A 16,783-nucleotide genomic window follows, 5' to 3' on the forward strand; every position below is an offset into this window, starting at 1 on the left:
TAGATGCTAAGCATTCTAGATACTACACAAACTAGCTGATCATTCTATTTAGAACAAAAGTGGCCAGAACTATAGTTGCTAAATGTTCTAAGTAGAACACAAGCCAGCCAATCATTCTTTTTAGAACCCATTTGGTCAGAACTGTAGTTGCTAAGTGTTCTGAATAGAATACAAGCTAGCTAATAATTTTATTTCGAACAAAAGTGCTCAGAACTATAGTTACTAAGTCTTCTAAATAGAGCCAGAACTAGCAACACAAGCAAGCGAATTGGAGCGCAGCCTCCACGTTTGCAGAGTGTCGAAAGTGCGGCGGTCCTCGGCGTATGTTTACTTATTTCCCCCGATTTCATCATGCACTGACTGCGCGGTGCTCTCATGCTGCTGCTGCTGCGGAGAGCGACATCAGTCCTGCGGATCTACACACAGCCTTCAGCCCGCAGAGCCACCCCGCAGCCCCCCTGCACACCTCCACTCAGCTCTCTGCTCTCCCTGTCCCCCTGTCTAGGCAAGAAACACAAGAAAAGCCGCTGGTTGGAGCTTTCTGAAGGTCAAAACATGGACGGAAACGTCGAGGAGATCCTGGCTCCCCTGAGGCAAGCGGTGAAAGAGCAGGTAACGTTAGCTAAAGCTAAATACAGCTACGACACGTTATAAACTAAATTTCATTAACTAGCTAAAAAATTTACTTCGTATTTGCTTTAGTTAGTCTTTAGGGCGGGTTGGCCGGTATGAATGAAGTGCTCTTGCCGTAGCTTGCTGGCCACGTTAGCTAACGTTAAGCCGGTCAGCATTATTTCATTCAAACGGAAGTATCAGCAGCTAAAGATCGCATTCATTTCAGTTTTGCAGTTCAGCTGTTGTAGTTCAGTTTAGCCTCAGTCTTGCAGACGAAGCTGAAGTCAGCATCTTGTTTGCCAGCTTTTTGTTCGAATTTTGTCGTTCCACCTTAAATGGTGCAGCAATTACACTCTGGCCTGAGGCTCCAGACTGTACCTGCTGCAGTATTTAAGGCGGAACGGGCAAATTGGAACAAAAAGCCGGCGAAGAGGAAGCCAGCTTCAGCCTCGTGTTTTGCAGTGCCACGTTTTGAGCTCAGACTCATCTGGCTGCTGTGGAAAGACGGACGGAGGGAGGGAGGGTGAGAACAGGGTTGGGCTCTTTTTCTCTCTGAGCCTGAGTTCACTCAGAAGGCAGTGATTTTTGGGGAGAAAATAGATGGACTGTGAATAGATGTGGGGCAGTGCTTGGCCCAGGTTTTCGTGTGTGCCTTAGTTTAATTTTCGTCTTGCTTCCTCTGCCCAGGGCGAGCTGGTCCGTAAAATGAAAGCTGAAAATGCCCCTGAGGTGGATGTGACCAAAGCTGTGGCGGAGCTCAAGGCTCGGAAGAGGATGCTTGAGGCCAAGGTGAGGACTGATGTGCTTATTCATCCAAATACAGCATCCGTCAAAGGGGAATTCCACCAGTTTTTAAGATCCATGCCTAGTTCAGTCGTCGAAATGTTGGTCATTCAAAGTGGCTTTGTTGGAGAGAAGCGTACTGACTTTGATTTCTTTACAGTGGTGGTGATAGAAACCAGGAGTTGCTATGTTTAAAGTGCAAATATAATGATTTTGTTTACTATCCTAATCCGTCAGTGAATCTTCATGAGTGTTATGAATATGTAAATATAACAATGATGATGATAAAGTTAAATCTGGGGGAAAAAAACAGTTTTATTGGGGTCTATTTTGCTTCTCAACACACTACATGTACGAGTGCCTCAGACATCAGTAACACATATATTACCATTGCTTGTAATAATTTTCAGTGAGGGAGCTTGTACGGGCAGTAAACTCATCAGATATCTGGTTCCTATCAGAAATGTTGTGAACATTTCTGACTCATCAGGTTTCTGTGCAACAGCATTTCACAGCAAAAGCACTCTGGATGACTTTGTGTACATCTCAACGACTGAAACATGTAAACGTGTGGTGGAATTCCCTTTTAGGCTGTAGGTGGGTTGCAGCTGTGTACATTTATTCAGATACCCAGATTTGATGGGTGTGTACTTCTCAGTATTTTCAAATAGTCCTTTTACGTTTTCTCGAGTGTGTATTTGAGGAAATGAATCAACATTTTTCTTCGGTTCAGTTTTAGTTCTTCCCATTTAGTTCCCAATTCCCCCTTCTTGGGTTGTAAATTCATTCTGCTGTGTTGGTTCAGCAGCTTGGACAGCTTTACTGTTGCTCATACCTTTTTGTTTAGAAAGACAGTCTGGCCAAAATGAAAAATGTAACCATCACTACATCAGTTGCAAATATGCTTGCTTGCCTCCTACAGTGGTGCAACAAACTTCAAGAGACTTTCCTGTATAGAAACTATGAAAATCCCCTTCTGATGATGAATCTTGAAGATGGCCGGAACTTTTGAAAAACTACAAGCACATACAGTGGCAGATACATTAGGGCCAACTGTGTGAATTTTGTTTTTTGGTGTTTGGTGGTAGATTATGTTACTGCTAAAGAGCCACATATCTTATGGGTTTCTTTTAGCCTCCACATCGGTGGCTGTGGTAGTATTTCTGTATCGTGCTAGGGGATTCCTGTTGGTTTTCCTATGGTTGTATGATGTATTTGTGTAGTGCATGCTGGGTATTGTAGTTGGAGAACACTGATGGATAAAAATGCAGAAGGATACAAAATCTGGAATTCTGTTAAACTGATGAGGTTATGACACACATTGTGTGCTAATTTTAGGCTGGAATGCCCCTATTACCATTATTTTGGACCAAAAGGAAAGTAGAAGAATAGAGCCTAAAAGGCATGAGATGCTGGATGTATTAAGGAGTTTCTTGGCAGTTGTATATGGATATTTTGGACCTGATTCTGTTTTACTGTTGTTTTTTTGTGATCTACTTTTATTTGTACTTAAGCCACCCCTTGGTTAAAGTAGCAACATTTTTACTTGAATGTGATTTTTAGCACTTCTTCCCACTTCTTAAATGCACAATAACAGGACAGGAGGATTGTTTACCAAACATGTTTTTATTCTCTTACAGGAACTTGCCCTGCAGCCCAAAGATGACATAGTGGACAGAACTAAGATGGAGGACACACTAAAGAGACGGTTCTTCTACGACCAGGCGTTTGCCATTTATGGGGGTGTGTTTTAATTCACAACAATTTTCTTGCTATTATTTTAGTGCAAAAAAAAAAAAACGATTGCAGAGTGGCCTGATTATTAAATTGCTGGCAGTAAGTTCTGTCTGAAACCATTGATGATCATTCCTGTAATTAGCAGACTTTGCTGCCAAATTTCATTCTGGTTGGCAGACAGTGTGCCATCTGTTTAGGGAGTACATTTCATTTCTAATTTCAGTGCTTTTACTGAACTAAGGGCTAAACCAAAATCAGGAGAGTCGAGAGTTGATGCTCTTGCACCTGTTCTTTTGCACTGATGGGAAAAATCAGTTTTACTAGGCTTTAATTTTGGGGTTATGGAATAAATTGAGTAAAAGTGATTTCTTAAAACATTAAAGAGAAAATATTCACCTCATTTGTGGAGTTTCACCAAAAACGGGCAAATCTTTTCCTTACTCTGCTTACCTCATTGAGTATTTGAATGGAAGGAGAAATTCCAGAGAGAATGGGACCTTATATGTTGTGATCTTTAGGTTAAAAAGAATGTAGATTGCATTTCACGTGTTGTGTTGTTGTATATTGAGGACATTGAGACTAATGAGAATCAACAAATAATTGTAGTAATGTTACTATATCCATACCACTTTTTTATGGTTGGTTGATTGACTTGTTTCAGGTGTCAGTGGCCTGTATGATTTTGGACCTGTTGGCTGTGCACTGAAGAACAACATTCTGCAGGTCTGGAGGCAGCACTTCATTCAAGAGGAGCAGATTCTGGAGATCGACTGCACCATGCTGACTCCTGAGCCTGTCCTCAAGTGAGTGTTATAAGAAATGGTCTTTCTAGATGGCCTTGAAGTGAAGTGTTCCCATGTTTTTGACTTTTTAACCGTATAGAATGCTGTACTGTAATCTCCTCCATCTGTGATGTCAGTTGGGAGCGCAAACATCATCATGACAGCTGATCGATAACAAGATTTGTTGTTGGCAACTTTTTAATCAACGTTATCAATAACGTGATTAGTTGTTGCAGCACTTCTTTCCAGCCAGCTGAACAAACACTAGACTATTCAGTTCTTTCGTCTTGATGAGAGCCCTAATTCGAATATGTACTACATACACATAAATATCTGCAGTTGCACAGAATCACGTGTAGTCAAGCAAAGCTACATTTCTTCCTGAGTAAAGATATACTCCAAAAAACTCATTCTGCTAGCGTCCATGATAAAATGTTAGAATTAGCTACATAGCTAAGAAACATTTCTTGCGCCACACTCTAAACGTGTTAGAGCACGAAGTTAGAATTTTTTTTTTTTGTCCCATAATGTGCATTTACTGCTTTTATTTACATTCATCTGCCTCAATCCAACACTCAATTCACATTAATCATCTCTAATATAGGTTGTCTGGGTAAGCTTCTTATTTCTTTTTTGTTTTCCAGATTTCCTTGCAAAAACCTAAAAAAATGAGATGAGATCAGATGCTGAGATCATTGGGCCCTAGTTGTAAAGAGTGGTTGTTTTTAATGCTTGTCAGTAATGCGCATTGTCTGTATCGGAGCAAAACCTCTCATCTCCAAAATAATAACCTTACAGGAGAGGCAAGAAACTTGATTAATTTGTCTTGAATGTTAATGTAAAAGGGGTTTTTTTTAAACCCCATGTAATTATGCACTGTTTCTATTGGTCCCTCCATTATGAAATTTTAACACCGTGTAAATTGCAACTGGCATTTTCAAACTGGCAAAAATGGAGAAATTTTTGCGTGAGAGCAGCAATGTTTTGCAGTGTGTTACGTTTGTAATCTAGACAAGATGCCAGCATATATTACCAGTATATTGTTCCCTAAGGGAAAAATAATAATTGTGCATAGATTCTTATGTTAATGATTGAATCCACTGTGCTGTCCAGTGACACTCATACACTGCTGCTCAGTAGGAGCCTGTTGTTTCTCTGAGTAACACTTGCACTGGTCAACAGCAATGTAAAAAGTCTTTTCCTGACATGCTGTGTTCTCAGTGGAAATGAAATGAAATGCCCTTCTATTTCTTTTCAAGGACGTCAGGGCACGTGGACAAGTTCGCGGACTACATGGTGAAAGATGTCAAGAACGGAGAGTGTTTCCGAGCTGACCATCTTTTAAAAGGTGTGCCTTTGTATTTGTCTATATCATAAGGATCACAGTGGAGGAAATCAGTTAAATCCAATGAAACAGCCTGACCAAAGCAAGTGTTATTATCTCTGTGAGCTTTATAGGCCCCCCAAGTTTATTCCTGAGGCAAGAGGAACTGTAGTAATCTGTAAGAATCACAAGGGCTTATCTAGGAAAAACCAACACTAATCTCTCAAAGGAGCCACTGGATTCGAGCCAGTGGAGGGTCAAGACCAGGTTAGAATTTGTGACAACTTAGATGAGGTGGACAGTAGTGGCAGTGTACTGGTTCATACAGTATTCCACTTGAAATTCTTACTCAGATATGAGTTTGGTCATAACTGTTATATCGCCATGCCATGAATATACGCAGACCCAGATAACAGTGTACAAGCAGCATGTACTACGCTAATGTTGGTGTGTAATGGTAGCATTAGGCAAATAGCTGGGCCAGGGATGATCAGTCATATTTCAGATGAATATTAAAAACACAGCAGCCCCTCGATCACCTCCTGCTGTTTAGTCTATTACATCTAAAGTAGTCCACTCTATTTTCGAAGCAGCAGACATGAAGGAATGGACAGTTTTTTGGGGCTTGCTGGTACTAAATCATATTTTTAATATTTTGCACGGAAAAAAATATTTCATGGTTCTTATTAAAAAAGACACATCAAAGAATAAAAAGCTACTGTTAATCTACAAAATTAGGTTTCATTAAGCATATAAAATGATTTTATTTGAAAATGAGCTTTTTTTTTCTTATGTACCAAAACAGTTAGAAGTTGTATTTATACAGTGATAGTTTTAGCCATACCGCCCACTAATACTGGACAGCATGTGCTGAAGCATTTTGAAAACCACTTACATTGAATAGTCTTAGAGCCATTGTCATGTGGCCTGTGGAAATCAGCCTGTTCTATCAATGTGTAAACAAAAGATTACATCAGTGGAAAATTATGTTCATGCTATTTATTTATCACATAGTTCGCATCAGGTCACATTGTGATGGTATACATTTCTGGGCAATAATATGGAGTTGTTTTGCTGTTTTTGCTCGCATCAACAACAGCAGAACGCACCTTGATATACTGTCTGTTTTTGCTGGACCCAAAGTGGACAGACACTGAATCAAACTGTGTTTTAGTGTATTGTTCTGTTCTGAGCTCACCAAACTTCTTGGAATTAGTCTTCTAATGTAAGACCTGCTGGCGTAGTTCCACTGGGATCTTTATAATGTGCTCTATATTAAGTAACAAGAACTAGTTTGGCATGTTTAGTCAATAGTTGTGAGTCCTCGGTGCAATAATATCTGACGTAGATGCGCACATAGCTGTTTATAAGTTACAGTAAGCACTGCACTGATGTTTGGATAATGGCCACTTTCATTTCTGTGCATTCCTGATTTGACTGTTATTACAACTTGCATTATTCTGTGCCACCATAGCTCATCTCCAGAAGCTGATGAGTGACAAGAAGTGTACTGCAGAAAAGAAGAATGAAATGGAAGGGGTCATCACTCAGGTATCTTTCACTTCATGCTTAGCACCGCGTTCCATTCAGTGTTAAAGGAGCGCAAGGAACGTGTAAGTGGAAAAGCGGAAGACCTAAAACTTTGATACCCAAAACAGCCCAGACGCTCTCTGTCTGAGCTCGATCTGACCCACCCATCACCCAAAGTGGTGAATAAAACATGGTATTTCTAATGATAGTGCTGGTGAAAATTACAGAGTAGAGATGATAGTAGTCTTCATTAGAATGACATTAATAAACAAAGAAAAAAAATGTTTAATTCTGCTTCAAATGTATTAAACAAGCAACGTTTTTGAACATCCCAAGCATTTTTTGTCTGCTTTGTGTAATGACCTTTCACTGTGCAGTACTGATATAGCAAGATTAGCCTTCATTTTCATAATATTGAATGTATTTATATACAAATATAAATGTCCTTTTTGCTGAACTGAAACTTAATCTCTTGGATCATTTCACTGTTTTCTATCCTGTGCATCCATTTTTGCCTCATGCTAAATTCGGTCATCAACATGAGCAGGTGACTCGAGCATGCTAGAAATGCAGGGTAAAATCTATTAAAAACATATATTTGGGGAAAACATCCGAACCCGATGTGATTAAGCTTTATCTCTTTTTAAGCTGTAAAGGGTCTATATGCTTGTTTACTTTTACCTTTGGGTTCACTGTATAATGTTTGTGTGGTTTTATGTACCAGAAACAGTCCAAACAGGCTGTTTTTGTTAATGTAACTTTTTAAGTCACATTAATTGATGTATTTAATTACTATGTAATTAATTTCCATAAATGAGCTCTGTTCTGATTGGCTGGCCTGTACTATGCCTTGTTCCAAAAGCAGTCCGAGCTGAAATACATTTATTTGAAGATTTAGGGTTTTTTCAGTTATTGTACTTCAGATTAAGGTTTTGTTAATATTTTGGATGAAATATCAAAAGGATAAGCAATAAAGAATGGTTTACCAGGGATGCCGATATTTGTAGAGGGCACTGTATGTACTAGGGAACGTAACAAGTACATTTTTAAACTTTAACAGTGTTTACATGTACATCTTTTTATTTGAATTCAGTTTTCCATGATCTAGACCTTTAAATTTGATCGTGTTCAGTAGTTAAATGGCATGTTTGGTGGGGCTGAACTAAGAGATGAATTGCTTTGTGCTGCTGGTCTCCACAGATGGACAACTATACTCAGCAGGAGTTGGCTGACTTGTTTGTGCAATACAACGTGAAGTCACCCAGCACAGGAAATGACCTCACACCACCCATCTCATTCAACCTGATGTTCCAGACGTCCATTGGACCTGGGGGGAACATGCCAGGGTGAGTAAAGACAGCTGTGAATAGAATTACTCTGCTCCTAGAAGACCTGAAGCACAAAATCTTATAGAACAAAAGTTCTTGTTCCTTTATTATTCTTGTTCAATTTCTGCAGCTATCTGAGGCCTGAAACTGCTCAGGGAATCTTCCTAAACTTCAAACGTCTGTTGGAGTTTAACCAGGGCAAGCTGCCATTTGCAGCTGCTCAAATTGGAAACTCCTTCAGGAATGAAATCTCGCCACGCTCGGGCCTTATTCGTGTCAGGTGAGTGCTCTGGCATTTAATACTGAATTTGTGATAATGAGTTGGATTTAAAAAAAATATATAAATATTGAATTCACATTTGTATTCACCTACTTTCTCTCTCTTAGAGAGTTTACAATGGCTGAGATTGAGCACTTTGTTGACCCGAATGAAAAGGTTCATTCCAAATTCTCCAATGTTGCCGATCTGGAGATCTTGCTGTATTCCTCCAAAGCGCAGACAAGTGGGCAGTCAGCCCAGGTTATGAGACTGGGGGATGCAGTGGAACAGGTGAGAAATCAATATCCCACTCAGCTAGTGGGTGTAAAATTTAATCATGATTGATCAGTCTGAAGGGGATTGAACTCTATCAAAACGAAATACTCAGGCGTGATGTGTTTATATAATCTGTGTTCTACTACTGTGTAAACAGTTTATTCAGTCACATTTGAATGTAAAGAATATTTAAAAGACAAAAAACGTCTTGGTAAAATTGAGATTTCATGATGCATTGAATTGTTTCTTAAAGAGCTGTAATTTGGGGTCATAGATTTATACCCCTACTCTCAACAAATCTACAGTTTACATAAAATTAACTTTAAAAATTATTACTGTATGCAGGCTACAGTATGTGCCACAAAATCCACAACCCACAAGGTTATGAAAAGGTACAAATGTGTCTTTTCTCTGAGGAAAAACTTCAAACTTAGCTTGAAGGATGCTATTGAAAGTTGATTGCTTATGTCTACAAACATCCAGAAGGGGGAGATCTTACTTTTTTTCTTCATTGATGAAACGGCAAAGACGAAATACCACGTTTCACGTTTTCTGTCTGGACTACAGCACCATATTTCAATAATATCAGTCCCAGCTATTCAGTTTTTTTTCTTTAAGAACCAAGAAATTCTGTAATTTAAAACCAACTGTTTTACACTGAAATTGCAAAATAGTTTCACAGCTCCACTAACAGTTTGAAGGTGTCTGCGCCGACCAGCACAGGAGAGTGAAGCGAACAAACCCTGTTTTTACTCCCTATTTCAAATCTTCATTACCGTTAAAATTATTTGTGAATTCTTATTTTTTTGTGTCTTTGTTGTAGGCCTATTTATCCTTTTTTGTTGGTTCCTAACTTCTCTAACTAGTATAGGCAGACTTGCTGCTGAAGACCTTCTTAATAGGCAACAACTCTTGTATGAGAGGATTGCTTTTGCACAGTGTGATTCGTTTATATATTTATCTCTTGTTTTTAGGGAGTCATCAACAACTCTGTTCTGGGCTACTTCATCGGTAGGATCTACCTCTACCTGATCAAAGTTGGTGTGGCCAAGGACAAACTGCGCTTTCGCCAGCACATGGATAATGAGATGGCCCATTACGCTTGCGACTGCTGGGATGCTGAGACCAAAACCTCTTATGTATGTCCTTACAACCTTAAAATGGTGGAGCCATTTGCTATGAGCCCTGTGACTTATTTTGGGTTTTGTGTTTGATGCCTCCTTACAGGGCTGGATCGAGATTGTGGGGTGCGCTGACCGTTCATGCTATGATCTTTTGTGCCATGCACGTGCTACCAGAGTCCCTCTGGTTGCAGAGAAACCTCTGAAGGAACCCATATCCTTGACTTGGACTTTTGTCTTGTGACTTTCAGACTGCTTTTGAGCATATAGAGTGTAGAATTACCTTCACTTATAGCATTACCTACCTGCAAAATTGCAGGATCTGTATCCACAGTTCATATAAATGTCCTTAACGGCTTCACACAAAGTTGTTAATGTTGTCCAGTTTGAGCCAAACAAAGGAGCCATTGGCAAGGCATACAAGAAAGAAGCAAAGTTGGTAATGGAGTTCCTTGCTGCATGTGACGAGTGCTATATCACAGATCAGGAGAAGCTACTCAGTGAGAATGGGTGAGTATCTGCTGTGTAGTGGCTGCACTTGGTCTCAGTTATTGTCAAAGCAAATTGACCTATTGCAATCCTTTGTGAGAAACAGGATGCCCTTCATATCACAGTGTCCTCTTAATCTTTCTGCAGTGAGTTCACCGTCGAGACCGATGGCAAAACCTTCAAACTCACTAAGGATATGGTGAGCATCAAGAGATTCCAGAAAACCTTGCATGGTAAGAGAATGAAACTGAATTTTATTACTTTCAGTAATTCAGTAACATGATTTTGTCTTGCAAACATGGAGTTCACAAAGTTTCCAAATTTCAGCACTAATGTCCTTTTCTGATTTGTTGCCCTGTATTGTGCCTCATTCAAAATGCAGTCCAGGCTGAATCACTCATAACTTCAGTGTGAATGGGTGGAGCTAAACTGCTTCAGGCTGAATAGGCATTTTTGAATCACAAAAACAGTGTATTCAAAACAGGGTGTTTCAGCAGCATTTTTTTTAATACATGGACTATGGAATAACTAGTATGTTTTAAAACTGCATGCATTAATGGCATTAAAATAAAAGTTTGTAGCAGTAATAATTTGTTGCATGACATTTGGTGTCATTAGTGTAAATTCCTATTGAAATAGAAGCTTTTCCAAAATTGTTCTCAAAAAGCAATATCAAGAAGCAAATGTAAATACTAGTTCTCATAACAATTCAGGGCAATGGTTGACCTTGCGTGAAGGAATATTTAATATGTAAGGCATATCACACTTGCAGTATGTAGAAACATATTCCTAATATAGTGTTTAATTTAAATTAGCCAATCCTTGTTTGTGTTTTTTTTGTTTTTTTTGTCAGTGTTAAATGAGTATGTGTTTCTCTCCTCAGTTGAAGAGGTCGTCCCCAACGTAATTGAGCCTTCCTTTGGAATTGGCAGAATCATGTACTCTATTTTTGAGCACACATTCCGCATCAGAGAGGGTGATGAGCAAAGAACGGTAAATATGATTAACTAAAATGGATTCTGTAGTGTGAGTGTCTGTAGGTGCTGCTGTGGAAATAATTGCTGTGAGTGAAGCTAACATTCCTTTTTTCACTTAGTTTTTCAGTTTCCCGGCCACTGTAGCACCCTACAAATGTTCCGTCCTACCACTCAGCCAAAATCAGGAATTCATGCCGTTTGTGCGTGAACTATGTGAGTACTTGGTACACATCCTCTGCACTTTAAATGCGATAACTATATTTAGGTATTATTGTAAATCATTATTAGGAATGGGAATCTCTGACCTTAGTTGTGTCTGCAATTCCTCAAGGATCTCAAAGTTTATAAATTATTACTGTGTTAATAGTGTGTTCTGTGTATTTTGAATTTATTATAATCAGTTATAATATTCAGTAATGCAAATGCCCCAAGAACTTCTATTTTGGACAAGAAATGGACACATGCTTTATTCAGTATTATCTTGTTACTGTTAATATATCATTGATTCTAACATTTGAAGATCAATATAGTTTAGTCAGATCAATGCACCACAATGCTTCAGTGCATTGTTACGGTAAAAACACGGTTTAAACACTTACCTTCTGCTCCATAGCTGAAGCCTTGACCAAAAATGGCGTGTCCCACAAGGTGGATGATTCCTCAGGGTCCATTGGTAGGCGCTACGCGAGGACAGATGAGATCGGCGTAGCATTCGGCATCACTATTGATTTCGACACGGTCAACAAGACACCCCACACAGCTACTCTCAGAGACCGGGACTCCATGAGGCAGATCAGGGCTGAGGTAATAAAACCGTTCTATGTCAGCTGCACACACAAGTGTTCAGAATATCTGGAAGGAGTTTTTAAAACCTGTGCACCTGTTCAATTCTATTATCAATTATTATTGATTTTTGATTTTACTAGTTATTAAAATTACAGACTTATCTCTTTTAAAGACAAATGAATATGTACAGAGATGTACAGGGTGAAAAACATACAGCTGTTGTTACGGACACAGGGAGCTGGTGATCAGTTTGGTTATGTGGTGCAGTAACCAATTGTGTCGTATCCACAGTCACATGTTGAGATGTAACACTGGAACGCACATCGAGCAGGAGATACAGTGGTTGATAAAAATGTTATAAATATGTTAATTATTTGTTTAAGTTTAAAGACAATAGTTGGTTACTTTGGGGCTCAGAACTGGCTTTTTGCACCTCGATTGTGTTTTAGTAACACGCCCCTAAAGTGACCCGCAATTAGCGAGGAAAGCGATTTGGCTTGCTCCCATTGAAATACATTAACAAGGTTACAGCTCCAACCAGTTTTGAAAATATATAAAATATATCAGTTCGAACTCCTACCCCTACTTCCTGCTTCCCTGACTATAGTCACACCATTTGGTAATTCCGAAAGAACAAGTATGGTGAGTAAAGGGCACTTGTTTTAATGAAGTAACTACTTAAGAGCTGATGCAGTTGCATCCCATGCTAATATTGTATTTGATTTAGCTTCATCATTTTTAGTAGTGTTCTTAAGCAAAACAGTATCCTGATTATCAGAATAGCCTTTTAGCGGCAGGTAGACCAGCAAAAAAATAAACTGAGCTGGTTTGAAGGTGAAGGAGCCATCAAGTATTCCTGTCAGTAGGGACCAAACTGAACCCAAATGTAAACCCAAATGTAAATTCCTCATTCTGTCATAATAATAAGTCACAATACTTACTAGTGAAGGACATGTGAAATGGCCAGAAATTGTATTATAATATACTTTTTCATATTGTCGCTGTCCAAAGAAAACCATGTATCTCCATTTGTTTTGTTTTTTTTTCCGATTTCTATTTTTCTGCGTAATTTTAACACACCAGCTGTCCTTTATGTTGTGTGAAATTATGATGAATGGACCAGTAGAAATGCTCTAAAATCACTTGGAATAAAATCTCTGTACATTAACTTACGTTTAAAGGTAAGAGGGTTTTTGCCTTCTCCTGTAAAGTTACCATTTTGGAGAGGTTTTTCTTTTCTTATCATACAATGTTGATCATTATTAATAGCTTTTATTTATGTTACATTCAGTCAGTTCAGTCAGTATAATTATAAATAAAAAGATCAAAGCAAATATCTATGTTAAGGGCATTGCACTATTACTGGGCTTTCTGCCAATTGGACATTCAGCACTCAGCATGCAACAAAAATGGGGATTAAAAAATAATAAAATTGCTGTAGTGTTCATCTGGACTTTTTTGTCACTATCTCCTCTTCTCTCAAGTTGTTTTCCTCAAAGGCAAGGTCTTCTTTACCCTCCATACTTGAAATACTGAAAGTAACTAGCAAGACAAATGATGACACATGGTGAATTGTCTCTCCCTGTTTGGCCAAATAAAAGGTGCACAGCGCCACCTGGTGTACAGAAATCGCAACTGTTCAAATTTCAAAGCTTTTTTACTTATATTGAACTGAGGAGCATAACAGCATAATTTATCATATGCCTCAAATTATTTAGATCACTTTCATTACTATTAGTTGCTGATTAATATGCTCTTAGAACTGAATAATAAGTCTAGGCTTTAAAGGGTTAAATGAGGTGACAGTAACTATCAGATCTTTCATTGTTAAGTGGTCGTCCCAGTGATGCTGATAGTTTTGCATTGTCACCTAATTTGTGTCCATTTTTTTTTCTGATCCTGCTTCTGTGTTTGCCAACTGAAAGGAATGCTAATTTTTTAAATTTTTTTTTTTTGTGTGTTAGGTCCTTGAATTGCCTGAAATCGTCCGAGACCTTGCCAACGGTGTGACCACATGGGCTGAGGTTGAGAGCAAATACCCCATCTTCGAAGGGCAGGAGACCAGCAAGAAGGACACGGTGGAAGAGTAAATTAGCCCTGGCTTCCTCCCTCTTGCCTCCTGCACGTGGGGCAGCCATGGACATTTTTACACTTTGCGCCCATAGGAACAATTTTATTGCATACAAACGATCAATGTGCACCAGACACTCTATGTGATCTGCACAGTTACAACCATCTTATCAAATAAATAAAATCTATCTGTGATCCTTATACTGCAAAGGAGGTGTATAGATACTTGCTTCTGCCAGTGTTCAAGGAAGCTTCTTACAGGCATAATGGGACGTATTTTAAAAGGGATAACTGTAATATGAGTTGTGTATGGAGAAGAGGTTTTCACCATTCAAGAAGTTGGGTAATTATGGAATGCATCTTTGGTTCAATAAATCAAGCCAGCACTTTCTGGACCTACAACAGTGTGAGTTGTGTCTGATATCTGAATGGCCTGTTGAACACATTGGCACTGACGGTGTAATTGTTTTTGTGTGTATGCATACATGCTTGAATGTTGTTACGGCACACATACTGAGCACTGAACATTGTCCAGACGATACTGTGGAAAAGAGTCCACCCTTGATTTAATTTTCAGTCGAACATTAAGTTATTCATTTTTCAATGTCAGGTAAAGACTGAAAACAGAAAATTACAGGAGTCTCAACAACTAAATATGACACTAAATCTTTCAATATTTGGTGTGTCCACTTTTTACTTTATTCCAGCTTCTATTTTTTCAGGAGACTTGGTTTGTTTTTCAAAGAAATCTTTTTCTTTTTCAAAGGAATATTTTTCCACACATCCAAAGTTCAGTCTTTGAAGTTGGTTGCGTTTTCTGCCTCCAAGCGTTTTCTCACCGTCAAAGTAATCCCAATTACAAACGTTACTCCACATCTCATATCAACATATGTGAATCCATAATTGAAAAGTGTTAGAATTTAAATCAGTATTTGACTACTGCAAAAATAACATGAGGCCTGTGTGGCTTTGGAGTTCTAAAATGAACTGTTTAGTTCTGTTTACAACTGTTTAGTTTTTAAACAAGGTAAAGCTATTGTAATACAGAGTGATGTAGAGTTACAGTGGATTAGTTGTCTGTGTGGCTTTGTTAAAGTTATAAAAACCTGAATAATGACATTCTATCATCTTTTATCTTAATATTTCTGTATGTTTGTCCTTTAATATTTCTCAATATTATTTAAGTACTGTAAGGGTTTTTCCCACTGGGGACAGTTGTAGTCAGGCAGATACTGATACCACACTTTCAGAGAAGACAGGCCATGCTTGTTTCTTTTTGTTCCTCAAGCTTACTGAGTATCTAAACAATGAACAAAGCCGTCATTCTCCAAACAGTGCCTGCCCTATTCGGACCGATCAGAAATGACATCCAGGTAAGTTGTTTTATTTGTACTTAAAGCTAATTTAACACCTTAAACTCCTTAAACTTCTAGTATAGGTCCATGCTTCATCACTTTATCATACCTTATATATTACGATCCTCAATTCCGAAAGAAGTTACAACAGTATGTGAAATAATAAAAAAAGAAAGCAGTGGTTAGCAAATTCTGTCTGACCTGTATTAAAAACAGTACAAAAACATATTTAATGTTTCACCTAATGAATTTTATTCTTTTTTGAAAATACATGCTCACCCCAAATTTGATGCCTCCAACATGTTTCAATAAAGTTGACAGAAGTATGTGTAGAACTATTTTACCTCCCCTTTCCTTTTAACAGCACCTAATAATCATTTGGGTGCTGAAAACACCAATTAATCCAGTTTAGAAAGTTTTATTGCTATTTTCCATTGTACAAATCTTCAGCTTTATAGCCATACATATAGCCTTTGTTGACACATTTTATGCTTCACAATATGCTGCATGTTTTCAATAGGAGGCGGCTGTGGACTGCAAACAGGTCAGTCTAGCACCTCGACTCTCCAGTTATGCAGCATGTCACACATGCAGAATGTAGCCTGGCATTGTCATGCAGAAATAAGCAGGGACATTCCTGAAAAAGACGTCATCTAGAAGGCAGCATGTGTTGCTCCAAAATGAGTGTTCCAGCTTTTAGTGCCTTCACAGATGTGTTACCCATGTCATGACAGAACATGGACTTGAACTTTATGCTGGTAACATTTCATAATGTTCCTAGTGTTTAATTGCCCCTGTCTACACTTTTTTGCAATATGCAGCAAGCATCAATTTACAAATGTGTGTATAATTGAGAAAAACAACAAAGTTGGTTGGGTTAAACATTAAATTTTTTGTTTTAGATTGTTTTTGTTTAAATACATGTGAAGTGGATGTACAAATCCATGCTTTCTGTTTTTATCTGTATTTCACACACTGTTTTAGCTTTCTGGAAATAAGGCGTGTAGTTTTATAGCAGTATGAGTAATTTAATATTAAGTTCATGTAAGTTAAATCAAGATGTAGAATCAGAGTCAGAATGAAGCTTTATTGGCCAGGTATGCTTACGCATACAAGGAATTTGGTTTTGGTTACAGGAGTGCAGTTTGAAGCTGGAATATTGTTTTTGTGTAATATTTTAACTGTTCAAGAGAGTGATGGCTTGTGGGAAGAAGCTCTTTTGTAGCCTGGATGTCCTGATCCTCATCTGGCTGAAGCACCGGCCTGAGGGAAGGAGCTGGAACAGGTGGTGTCCGGGGTGAGAGGGGTCTGTGGAGATCTTCTCTACACGCTTCCTGGTTCTGGAGGCATG

General features: G+C 38.6%; 1 protein-coding gene across 1 annotated transcript; it reads left to right on the top strand.

Moving 5' to 3' along the window:
• The first annotated feature begins 345 nt into the window (after positions 1 to 345).
• On the top strand, positions 346 to 14,481 carry gars1 (glycyl-tRNA synthetase 1). Its single transcript, XM_036558595.1, has 17 exons — positions 346 to 612; positions 1,303 to 1,404; positions 3,039 to 3,141; positions 3,797 to 3,938; positions 5,177 to 5,265; positions 6,716 to 6,792; positions 7,972 to 8,117; positions 8,230 to 8,379; positions 8,487 to 8,649; positions 9,609 to 9,773; positions 9,862 to 9,969; positions 10,120 to 10,265; positions 10,392 to 10,477; positions 11,128 to 11,237; positions 11,341 to 11,434; positions 11,835 to 12,025; positions 13,972 to 14,481. Exons 1-17 carry the CDS (start codon positions 376 to 378, stop codon positions 14,095 to 14,097), a joined length of 2,235 nt encoding a protein of 744 aa, XP_036414488.1. The 5' UTR covers positions 346 to 375; the 3' UTR covers positions 14,098 to 14,481.
• Positions 14,482 to 16,783: the final 2,302 nt, after the last annotated feature.

Source organism: Colossoma macropomum, unplaced genomic scaffold (genome assembly GCF_904425465.1).
Source record: "Colossoma macropomum unplaced genomic scaffold, Colossoma_macropomum, whole genome shotgun sequence".
Lineage (NCBI taxonomy): Eukaryota > Metazoa > Chordata > Actinopteri > Characiformes > Serrasalmidae > Colossoma > Colossoma macropomum.